The 12,430-nt window shown below is 45.5% G+C and overlaps 1 protein-coding gene across 3 annotated transcripts in view; it reads right to left on the bottom strand.

Annotated features, from left to right (window-relative positions):
• The window catches only part of CPSF3 (cleavage and polyadenylation specific factor 3), a 53,115-nt gene that overhangs the window by 21,263 nt on the left and 19,422 nt on the right, over positions 1 to 12,430 (bottom strand). For all 3 annotated transcript variants that reach the window (XM_010379687.2, XM_010379686.2, XM_030920469.1), the window contains 2 exons: positions 10,469 to 10,615; positions 4,467 to 4,619 (listed from right to left, as the gene is read on the bottom strand). In XM_010379687.2, coding sequence (XP_010377989.1) covers positions 4,467 to 4,619; positions 10,469 to 10,615 — 300 coding nt within the window. The remainder of the gene's footprint in view (positions 1 to 4,466; positions 4,620 to 10,468; positions 10,616 to 12,430) is intronic.

Raw genomic sequence — 12,430 nt, 5'->3', positions numbered from 1 at the left:
CACTCCCTCAGGCTGGCTGCAAACTCACAACAGAGAGTGAGGTGCACTGATACAAGTCTGGGAGGCTGTGGTGCACCTAACACTAAAAGCAGCAGCAGTGGCTTTGAATAAAAAGGTCAATAAAAACAGGTTATAGGTGAGCTCATAAATTGAGGGAGAAACATTTTTAAGAGAATAAAATAACAACCACTTAACAACAAAAATATTACAAACATGAAACTCACTATTCTTTTTTTTTTTTTAAGACGGAGTCTCGCTCTGTCGCCCAGGCTGGAGTGCAGTAGCCAGATCTCAGCTCACTGCAAGCTCTGCCTCCCGGGTTTACGCCATTCTCCTGCCTCAGCCTCCTGAGTAGCTGGGACTACAGGCGCCCGCCACCTCGCCCGGCTAGTTTTTTGTATTTTTTAGGAGAGACGGGGTTTCACCGTGTTAGCCAGGATGGTCTCGATCTCCTGACCTCGTGATCCGCCCATCTCGGCCTCCCAAAGTGCTGGGATTACAGGCTTGAGCCACCGCGCCCAGCTCTTTTTTTTTTTTTTGAGACGGTGTCTCACTCTGTCGCCCAGGCTGGAATGCAGTGGCACAATCTCAGCTCACTGCAACCTCTGCCTCCCAGGTTCAAGTGATTCTCCCACCTCAGCTTCCCAAGTAGCTGGGATTATAGGCACCCACCACTATGCCCGGCTAATTTTTGTATTTTTAGTAAAGACGGGGCTTTGCTGCATTGGCCAGGCTGGTCTCGAACTCCTGACCTCAGGTAATCCACCCTCCTCGGCCTCCCAACGTGTTGGAATTACAGGTGTGAGCCACCACACTCAGCCCCACTATTCATTTTTAAAGTCTCATGTATGGCTGCGCGGAGTGGCTCACGCCTGGAATCCCAGCACTTTGGGAGGCCGAGGCAGGCAGATCAAGAGGTCAAGAGACTGAGACCATCCTGGCCAACATGGTGAAACTCCGTCTCTACTAAAAATACACAAAACTAGCTGAGCTGACCCTGGTGGCGGGCGCCTATAGTCCCAGCTACTCTGGAGGCTGAGGCAGGAGAATGGCATGAACCTAGGAGGCAGAAGTTGCAGTAAGCTGAGATTGCACCACTGCACTCCAGCCTGGTGACAGAGTGACACTCCATCTCAAAAAAAAAAAAAAAAAAGTTTCATTTATTTATTTTTTTGAGACAGAGTGTTACTCTGTCACCCAGGCTGGAATGCAGTGGTGCAATCATCGCTCACCATGTGTACCACCATGCCTGGCTTTTTTTTTTTTTTTTTTTTTTTCTGAGATGGAATCTCGCTCTGTCGCCCAGGCTGGAGTGCAGTGGCCGGATCTCAGCTCACTGCAAGCTCTGCCTCCCGAGTTTACGCCATTCTCCTGCCTCAGCCTCCCGAGTAGCTGGGACTACAGGCACCCGCCACCTTGCCCGGGTAGTTTTTTGTAGTTTTTTGGTAGAGACGGGGTTTCACTGTGTTAGCCAGGATGGTCTCGATCTCCTGAGCTCGTGATCTGCCCGTCTCAGCCTCCCAAAGTGCTGGGATTAGAGGCTTGAGCCACCACGCCCGGCCACCTTTTTTTTTGTATTTTTTGTAGAGATGGGGTTTCACCATGTTGCCCATGCTGATCTTGAATTCCTGAGCTTAAGGGATCTGCCTGCTACAGCCTCCCAAAGAGTGGGGATTACTGTGTGAGCCACCACGCCTGACTGAAACCCAGTATTCTTAAATACAACATCTCTCAACTGCACATAAATGAGCTCAAGGGAATAAACGCAGTGTGTTCCATACTTGTTTACCTTTAAGCAAGTAAGGGCAAACAGCAACCAGGCAGTGCTATACTTGTTCTCACAACTATAAACACAGAGGGTTGTATTTCATAGGATTTCTTAGGGTTATTTTCTCCTTAATTGTCGGTAGCTTTCAGAAAAGAACCTTTGCTCCTAGGAGACTAATTTTAATACAGTGATGTTGTACTTGAGAGAGAAAAACAACTAAAGGTAATGATTTTAAACCATTAAAATCATGGGTGAGAAACAGAACACTTCAATAAGAAACCCAGCTTTTCCAGAACTCAGTTCATCTTCTAAACTGTCTGACTGCAAAACTTTATTTTTTCTTCCCACAAATCCACCACCAGTGGAGGATGGGAAATAGAGTTCTAGATTCTCAAATGAGTATATTTTTCTACAGGTATAAGAAAAATACTATTAAATTGCCCCCTGAGAAGTTTTTGAACAGTAAGACTCAGGAGTAACCGCAAACATTTACAACAAAAACCTCATACCCTAAGTTTTGCTTTTTTTCCTTCAATTCACCTTCAAAAAAGAAAAAAAATTTCTTTTTTTCCTCCAATTCACCTTCAAGAAAGGATATTCATTAATTAGCATCTGCAGGTTTGGCTCATTATGTATTAAAAGTGTGTTGTAAAGTTGCTATTAACTTTTTTTTTTTTTTTCAAGATGGAGTCTTGCTCTGTTGCCCAGGCTGGAGTGCAGTGGCATGATCTCGGCTCACTGCAACCTCCGGCTCCCGGGTTCCAGCGATTCTCCTGCCTCAGCCTCCTGAGTGGCTGGGACTACAGTTGCGCACAACCACAACTGGCTAATTTTCGTATCCTTAGTAGAGACAGGGTTTTCTCCATGTTGGCCAGGCTGGTCTTGAACTCCTGACCTCAGATGATTTGTCTGCTTCAGCCTCCCAAAGTGCTGGGATTATGGACGTAAGCCACAGCTCCTGGCCCATATGTTGATATTTAAGCCTTCAACTAAATCATTAAAAATTTGAGCCTGAGACTGGGCATGGTGGGTCATGCCTGTAATCCCAGCACTTTGGGAGGCCAAGATGGGCGGATCATTTGAGGTCAGGAGTTTGAGACCAGCCTGGACAATGTGGTGAAACACTGTCTCTACTAAAAATACAAAAAAAAATTAGCCGAGTGTGGTGGTGGGCGCCTGTGATCCCAGCTAATCAGGAGGCTGAGGTAGGAGGATTGCATGAGCCTGGGAGGTGGAGGTCGCAGTGAGCCGAGATCGCGCCATTGCACTCTAGTCTGGGCGACAGAATGAGACTCCTTCTCAAAAAAAAAAAAAAAAAAATTATTTGTGCCTGTAGTCCCAGCTACTTGGGAGGCTGAGATGGGAGATCAGCTGAGCCTAGGGAGGTCAAGGCTGCAGTGAGTCATGAATGCATCACCGCACTCCAGCCTGGGCAACAGAGTGAGACCCCATCTCAAAACAAAAAAACAGAACATGGGAGTTGCAGATATCTCTTCAACATACTGATTTCAATTCGCTTTTAAAAATTTAAAATTATATATGTAATTTTTTAAAAGTTTCCCTTAGAAGTATTTCTAAAGGAGTTATGATCAACAGAAGTAAAGATGCAGACTTCTGACAGCATCCCTCTAAAAAGGCAGCTCAGGCTTTCCCTACCTATTTCAACTTCAAATTCTGAAAGCAGTACATTTCACTGAAAAATGATTAATTCTTTTTTTATTTTTTTGAGACAAGGTCTTGCTCTGTCACCCAGGCTGGAGTGCAGTGACAGGACAATGGCTCACTGTAGCCTCAACCTCTTGGGCTCACGTCATCCTCCCACCTCAGCCGCCCGGGTAGCCGGGACTACAAGCACATGCCACCGTACCCAGCTAATTTTTGTATTTTTCATAGAACTGGCTTTCACCATGTTGCCCGGCTGGTCTTGAACTCCTGAGCTAAAGCGATTCACCTGACTTGGCCTCCCAAAGTCCTGGGATTACAGGAGTGAGCCACCGTGCCCAGGGTTGATTACTTCTTTTTTGTTAGTTTTGAGACAGAGTCTCACTCTGTCACTCAGGCTGGAGTGCAGTGGCGCAATCACAGCTCACTGCAACCTCCATCTCCTGGGTTCAAGGGATTCTCCCACCTCAACCTCCCAAGTAGCTGGGATTACAGGCACCTGCAACCATGCCCAGCTAAATTTTTAAAAAAATATCTATATTTCTAATAGAGCCGGTGTTTTACCATGTTGGCCAGGTTGGTCTCCAACTCCTGACCTCAAGTGATCCACACGCCTTGGCCTCCCAAAGTGCTGGGATTACAGGCATGAGCCACTGTACCTGGCTGATTAATTTTTAAAAAGAAAATGTTTCCATATATTCCATCATATCTACACAAACATACATGGCTACAGTAACAAACAGTAAGGAACAGTTCTTTACCCTCAGATGTGGGAAGGAAAAGCAAGTGGAGATGTGGATTAAAGATCTATGAGATTCAGCTGCATTAAGATCTAATCAAGCTGAACATTTTCCACCTGAAGAAATGAATGGCCAGAACCAAGAGCAGCCAGAAAGGATAAGGATGAAATTCCTGTAGTACAACAAGTAGACAGAAAGCAGCACATTCTTTTGACTAAAGATCTATTTTCTCATGAAGTACAGTCTTTCATGCAGAAAAAACACGGATCGGATAGACAGGAGCCATAACCTTTTACCTTGGCTAGTTTTTCTCCTCTGAAGTTTAAGGTCACTGCTTCTGTATTCCGAGGATTATGGACCTCTATGTGAACTTCATCATTATCTTCATATTCTCGAATCAGTGCTGCTTTCAATCTGGCCATTTCGTTCTGTTCTCCATGGACTAAAATCTACATAGAATAAATGTTAAAAGAATATAGGGAAACATTATTCAGATTAATCATGGTCCTGAGTTGAATTAATTAAGTATATGAAATAGAGACATACTTGGAAGTTATGAAACTTTACCACTAGGACCTCCAGCCAATTCAACTTGTATACACATATTCATTCTGTTTGGCTTTAAAAGATCCTTATGTGGTACTATTTGAACAAAGAGTAAAGAAACTTTTTTTTTCCTTTTTTTTTTTTTGAGGTGGAGTCGCGCTCTATTGGCAGGCTGGAGTGCAGTGGCACGATCTCAGCTCACTGCAACCTCCGCCTCCCAGATTCAATCAATTCTCCTGCCTCGGTCTCCCGAATAGCTGGGACTACATGTGCGTGGCATCACGCCCAGCTAATTTTTGTATCTTCAGTAGAGACGGGGTTTCAGCATGTTGGCCAGGATGGTCTCGATCTCTTGACCTCGTGATCCACCCGCCTCGGCCTCCCAAAGTGCTGGGATTACAGGGGTGAGCCACTGCACCCAGCCAAGAAACTTCTTTTCTACTCCAGTCTTTGTCACTAATGAGATACATGCCTTTTCCATGTTTCACTGCTTCTATGTTCATAGTGGTAAAGGGCTGACTTCTGTAATCTCTTCTAGTTTTAAATGCCTATGACTCGTACAAAACTATTGCTACCCCACTGTCTTAGAAAACACCCATAGTTTCCTTTTTTTTCTTTTTGTGAGATGGAGTCTTGCTCTGTTGCCCAGGCTGGAGTGTAGCAGTGGCGTGATCTCAGCTCACTGCAGCCCCTACCTCCTGAGTTCAAGCGATTCTCCTGCCTGAGCCTCCCGAGTAACTGGCACTATAGGTGCACACCACCATGCCTGGCTAATTTTTGTTTTTTCAGTAGAGACGGGGTTTTACCATGTTGGTGAGGCTGGTCTCGAACTCTTGACTTTGTGATCTGCCTGCCTCGGCCTCCCAAAGTGCTGGGATTACAGGCGTGAGCCACCGAGCCTGGCCTACCTCATATATTTATATATTTTTGGAGACAGGGTCTCACTCTGTTGCCCAGGCTGGATTACACTGGTGTGATCATGGCTCACTGCAGCCTCAACCTCCAGGGATCAAGCAATCCTCCTGCCTCAGCCTCCGACATAGCCAGGACTACAGGCATATGCCACCATGCCCAGCTAATATTGGTATTTTTTGTAGAGACAGGGTCTTGCATGTTGCCCAAGGTGGTCTCGAAGTCCTGGGCTCAAGTGATCTTCCCACCTTGGCCTCCCAAAGTACTAGGATTATAGGTGTGAGCCACTGTGCCTGTCCTAATAAAATATTTCAGAACCAAATGGAACATTTTATTACTTTATATATTTCTTTATTGAAAGACAGAGTCTTGCTCTGCTGTCCAGGTTGGAGTGCAGTGGCATAATCTTGGCTCACTGTGGCCTCAATCTCCCAGGCTTATGCAATCCTCCCACCTTAGCCACCCAGGTAGCTGGGACTACAGACATGAGCTACCATGGTTGGCTAGTTTTATTTTATTCTTGTAGAGACAAGGTCTCACTATGTTGTCTAGGCTGGTGTCAAACTTCTGGGCAGTCCTCCCACCTCAGCCTTGCAGAGTGGTATGATTACAGGCATGAACCACTGTGCCCAGCCCCAAATGATATATTTTAGAGGGTATTTACAACAACAGCATTAGCTACCAGTCCCTTTTCATTCACTTTTGTAAATTCTATCTTACAAGACAGATTGTTCTTTTTTGTTTGTTTGTTTGAGACAGTCTTACCCTGTAGCCCAGACTGGAGTGCAGTGTCGTGATCTTGGCTCACTGCAGCCTCTGCCTCCAAGGTTCAAGAGATTCTCATGCCTCAGCCTCCAAGTAGCTGGGATTACAGGTGTGAACCACCACGCCTATCTAATTTTTATACTTTTAGTACAGATGGGGTTTCACCACGTTGGCCAGGCTGGTTTTGAACTCCTGGCCTCAAGTGATCCACCTGCCTCGGCCTCCCAAAGTGCTGGGATTGCAGGACTGAGCCACTGTGCCCGGCCAAGATAGATTGTTCGTAGCATCTCACACATGGTAGATGGCTTGTAGCTGGGTATAGCCAGCACCAGCACGTGGCAGGGCTTACTGCTTGGTGGGGAAGGGCCTGGGCCTGGCTGCCTGAGCAGAATCCTGGTGCTGCTGCTTATTATAATGCTGTGTAACCTTGACCAAGTGATTTCACGCCTCAGTGTTCTCATCTGCAGAACAGCTGTCGGTCATGAAAATTAAGCAAGTCAGTTCATATAAAACACATGTACGGTGCCTGGCATGTGGTACATAATCAATGTAAGCTAGTACTGATTACTGCCACCAACACTACTAGTGTTGCAATTTTATCCTGCAGCTATACTTTTGCTAGACCCAGTTATTACAGGAAAATGAGCATGAAGTTCAACCCAGGAACTTAAACTATCAGCAGAAGTAGAACCAGAGAGCGACGGGATGGAATGGGCTGAGGATAAGGTGGTGGCACCACACAGAAAGAGCGACACGGCTTTTCCTCCCTGGCTTGGGAATCTGGGGGTGTTCATGCACACATTCAATAAGAAACACCTGGGAGGAGCCTCCCTGGCTTGGGAACCTGGGGATGTTCATGCACACATTCAATAAGAAACACCTGGGAGGAGCCTCCCTGGCTTGGGAACCTGGGGGTGTTCATGCACACATTCAATAAGAAACACCTGGGAGGAGCCTCCCTGGCTTGGGAACCTGGGGGTGTTCATGCACACATTCAATAAGAAACACCTGGGAGGAGCCTCCCTGGCTTGGGAACCTGGGGGTGTTCATGCACACATTCATTAAGAAACACCTGGGAGGAGCCTCCCTGGCTTGGGAACCTGGGGGTGTTCATGCACACATTCAACAAGAAACACCTGGGAGGAGCCTCCCTGGCTTGGGAATCTGGGGGTGTTCATGCACACATTCAACAAGAAACACCTGGGAGGAGCCTCCCTGGCTTGGGAACCTGGGGGTGTTCATGCACACATTCAACAAGAAACACCTGGGAGGAGCCTCCCTGGCTTGGGAACCTGGGGGTGTTCATGCACACATTCAACAAGAAACACCTGGGAGGAGCCTCCCTGGCTTGGGAACCTGGGGGTGTTCATGCACACATTCAATAAGAAACACCTGGGAGGAGCCTCCCTGGCTTGGGAACCTGGGGATGTTCATGCACACATTCAATAAGAAACACCTGGGAGGAGCCTCCCTGGCTTGGGAACCTGGGGGTGTTCATGCACACATTCAAAAAGAAACACCTGGGAGGAGCCTACTCTGTGACTAAATTCTACACACCGTGGTGCTATGGACAGGAGTGGTTTTTCTCGACCAAATAATCTGCTCATTAAGGGCCAGTGGCAAATGCCTGTGAGGCCTATCATGCTAGAAAGAACTCAAAAACTAACAAAAGACTGTATGAAAAGGTGCTCAGCATCATTAGTCATTAGAGAAATGAAAATCAAAACCACGAGATACCATTTCACTAGCTGAAAAGTGACACAGCCCAAGTGTCCATCCACAGGTGAATGGATTAACAACATGTGGTCTACATACAACGGACCATGACTTAGGCATGAAGTGCTGATACGTGCCACAACGTGATGAACCTTGGAAACATCGTAGGCATTATGATTCCTCTTAGATGAAATACCTAGAAGAGTCAAATTCATAGAAACAGAAAGTAGATTCGAGATTACCAGGGTGGGGGGAGGAAATGGGAAGTCACTGTGTAACGGTACAGAGTATCTGCTTGGAGTGATGAAAAGCTGTGAAAACAGAATGTGGTGATGGTTGTACAACACTGTGAATATAATTAATGCCACTGGTTTGTACACTTAAAAATGGTTAAAACTGCAAATTTTATGTCAGATATTTTACCACAGTAAAACATATTTAAAAAACAACAAGCAAGGCCAGGCGCAGTGGCTCATGCCTGGAATCTCAGCACTTTGGGAGGCTGAGGTGGGTGGATCTCTCAGGAGTTCGAGACCAGCCTGGCCAATGTGGTGAAACCCTGTCTCTACTGAAAATACAAAAATTAGCTGGGCGTGGTGGCACGTGCCTGTAACCCCAGCTACCCGGAAGGCTGAGGCAGGAGAATCGCTTGAACCCAGGAGGCAGAGGCTGCAAGGAGCCGAAATTGGCGCCTCTGCACTCCAGCCTAGGCAACAGAGCAAGACTCCGTCCCAAAAAAAAAAAAAAAAAAACCAAACACAACAAGCAAACAAACAAAACTAACAAAAGGCCATTTCTTCTGCTTTCCAATACACTTGGAAAGGCCACTTCATCTATTTTCTATGGACACATGCTTCATTAGTGTTCTTCTAATCAAAAATACACACTTTTTTCAGCTTATCCCTCCTTTCCATCAAAATATCCAATTTATTTTTAATAAGTTACATCATACTTAAAAATAGAAGTTGGCCGGGTGCAGTGGCTCACACCTGTAATCCCAGCACTTTGGGAGGCTGAGGCAGGTGTATCACGAGGTCAGGAGTTCAAGATCAGCCTGGCCAAGATGGTAAAACCCCATCTCTACTAAAAATACAAAAATTAGCCAGGTGTGTTGGTGGGCACCTGTAATCCCAGTTACTCAGGAGGCTGAGACAGAGAGCTGCTTGGGAGCCAAGGTGGGCGGATTGCCTGAGGTCAGGAGTTCGAGACCAGTCTGGCAAACATGGTGAAACCCTGTCTCTACTAACAATACAAAAAAATTAGACAGGTGTTGTGATGTGTGCCTATAATCCCAGCTACTCGGGAGGCTAGGGTAGGGGAATTGCTTGAATCAGGGAGGTGGAGGCTGCAGCAAGCCGAGATCGTGCCACTGCATTCCAGCCTAGGCGACAAAGTGAGACTCCCATCTCAAAAATAAATAAATAAATAAATAAATAAATAAACAACCAAACAAATAAATAAATCATATACTAATAAGGAGCTATATAGTATATTTCTTTTTTTTTTTTTTTTGAGACAGAGTCGCCCAGGCTGGAGTGCAGTGGCATGATCTCGGCTCCTTGCAAGCTCCACCTCCCGGGTTCACACCATTCTACTGCCTCAGCCTCCTGAGTAGCTGGGACTACAGGCGCCCACCACCACACCCAGCTAATTTTTGTATTTCTAGTAGAGATGGTGTTTCACCGTGTTAGCCAGGATGGTCTTGATCTCCTGATCTCGTGATCCACACTCCTCAGCCTCTTGAAGTGCTGGGATTACAGGTGTGAGCCACCGTGCCTGGCCACGCTATATAGTATATTTCATATCTACTTAAATCTTAAACTTATACTATTATATGACTTGTCTTTCTCCTCTCTCCAAATGATCCTTATACTATTTCTTATTATTAAGCATTTACTATGTGCCAGGCACCACATTAAGTGCTTTAGATATTTTCTCTCACTTCGTCCTTACAATAACCTTATGAGCTATTATTATTCCTATTTACAAATGAGGTACAGAGAGGTTAAGTAACTTGCCAAGGGTTACACAGTAAGTAAGAGATGGAGCTGGCATCCAAATGAGCGGTCATACTCCAAGCCTGGCTCTTAAATTATTGGAGAGGCAGCAGAAAATAATAGAAAAACATTAGGATTGGGGTTGGTAGGTCTGAGTAAGAGTTGGTTACGGAGAAAGGGTGCAGCTTGCTGAAATCAAAGGGGAGTTGTAAAGGCTAAACCCGAGCGCACGTGGAAGGCTCTGCCCGTGGGTATTGCATTAGTAGGTGGTGATGCTTGCTTTGTGAACTGCCTGCTGCACAGTTTCCTGAGTATGCACTTCTTTTCCCTTTAGTACAACAAATCAAATTCGTAAGACTAACCACATGAGGCGGTTTCAAAGCACGAATAAATTCACTGGTTTGCTGGTAATCCGTGTGAGCTGAGAAAGAAATGTAATCAACTGACATTTTCAGTGGTAACTTCTGTCCAGACATAGTAGTGATTTCTTCAGGTTCAGACATGATGTGCTGTGGAAAATGAAGAAAAATAACATAACAAACTACCCAGTTATAAACGTAAAGGTAGATTTTCATTTTTTTATGCAGTCATAAACTCATGTTAAATTTAAGACCTTCAGCACAAAATAATTCTAATATAACTGACTCAGTAAATATCAAATACTCATGCTCTCAATCAAGCAAACATTTAATGAGAAAAGTAAACAAATTAGCTAAAACTCATCTATCTGGTGTGCTGTCAGTGAGAATCATAACTCTCATGCCTGGAAAGACAAACCTGTATCCCAACTATTCTTGTGCTCTCCAAAGTCATTTCCCAGATATGTGGATACATTTCTATTCTGACAATCTTTGTTTTTTGAAATAGGGTCTCACTCTGTCACCCAGGCTGAAATGCAGTGTGCGATCTCAGCTCACTGCAGCCTCAACCTCCTGGGTTTAAGCAGTCCTCCTGCCTCAGTCCCCCAACTAGCTAGGACTACAGGCATGTGCCACCATGCCTGGCTAATTTTTCTATTTTTTGTAGAGATGGGATTTCTCCATGTTGCCCAAGCTGGTCTTGAACTCCTGAGCTCAAGTGATCCACACGTTGTGGCCGCCCAAAGTGCAGGATTACAAGTGTGAGCCACCGTGCCAGGCCTGGAAATCCTTTCTTTTTTTTTTTTTTGGAGATGGAGTCTTGCCCCGTTATCCAGGTTGGAGGGCAGTGGCGCCAATCTTGGCTCACCGCAACCTCTGCCTCCAGTTTCAAGCAATTCTCCCTGCCTCAGCCTCCCGAATAGCTGGGATTACAGGCACACGCCACCACACCTGGCTAATTTTTTGTATTTTTAGTAGAGACAGGGTTTCATCATGTTGGCCAGGCTGGTCTCAAACTCCTGGCCTCAGGTGATCTGCCCGCCTTGGCTTCCCAAAGTACTGGGATTACAGGTGTGAGCCACTGCACCCAGCCTGGAAATCTATTTTAAATACAACATTGCCACTAAAGAACTTTATAGAACAAGGTAAAGTAATAAAGATTATCAAAATAAAGAATCATGTTATATTTTTAAAAGTAAAATAGATGTTAATGCTAAGAGGATGAGAATGTGATACCTGGATGCTCAGAAACTGCCTCTCAAATTCTGCATGTATTTTCTACAATTTCTACATCCCTAAGAGCTGAAAATCAATGTTTCATAACAGTAGAAAGTGGTCAACCCAAACACATTCTACAGCTTTTTAAGATCATACAGGCCGGGCGCGGTGGCTCAAGCCTGTAATCCCAGCACTTTGGGAGGCCGAGATGGGCGGATCACGAGGTCAGGAGATCGAGACCATCCTGGCTAACACGGTGAAACCCCGTCTCTACTAAAAAATATAAAAAATGAGCAGAGCGAGGTGGCGGGCGCCTGTAGTCCCAGCTACTCGGGAGGCTGAGGCAGGAGAATGGCGTAAACCCGGGGGGCGGAGCTTGCAGTGAGCTGAGATCCAGCCACTGCACTCCAGCCCAGGCGACAGAGCGAGACTCCATCTCAAAAAAACAAAAAAAAGATCATACATATTAGTAAACCTGTTCTTCATGAGATGAGGGAGGGTATTCACGTGTTTGTCTCAAATAGGTTCCTGTCCATTATTCACTACTTGCAACCAGATGAGCACTTCTCAAACTTTAATTTGTACATCAATCACCTGGGACCTCATTATGCCATTCAGTGTCTGCATAATTCCACATCCTACGCTCATATCTAGCTACCTATTCTCATCCTCATTTTTAAAAATCAAAACTTGTACTATTTAAAGAATTACTTCAGTGCAAAAACCTCTGAGGACCCTACCACCTCC

The sequence above is a fragment of the Rhinopithecus roxellana genome, chromosome 17 (genome assembly GCF_007565055.1).
Source record: "Rhinopithecus roxellana isolate Shanxi Qingling chromosome 17, ASM756505v1, whole genome shotgun sequence".
Lineage (NCBI taxonomy): Eukaryota > Metazoa > Chordata > Mammalia > Primates > Cercopithecidae > Rhinopithecus > Rhinopithecus roxellana.
Note: the sequence above shows the minus strand (reverse complement) of the source record. Positions and strands in the feature narration are given on the sequence as shown.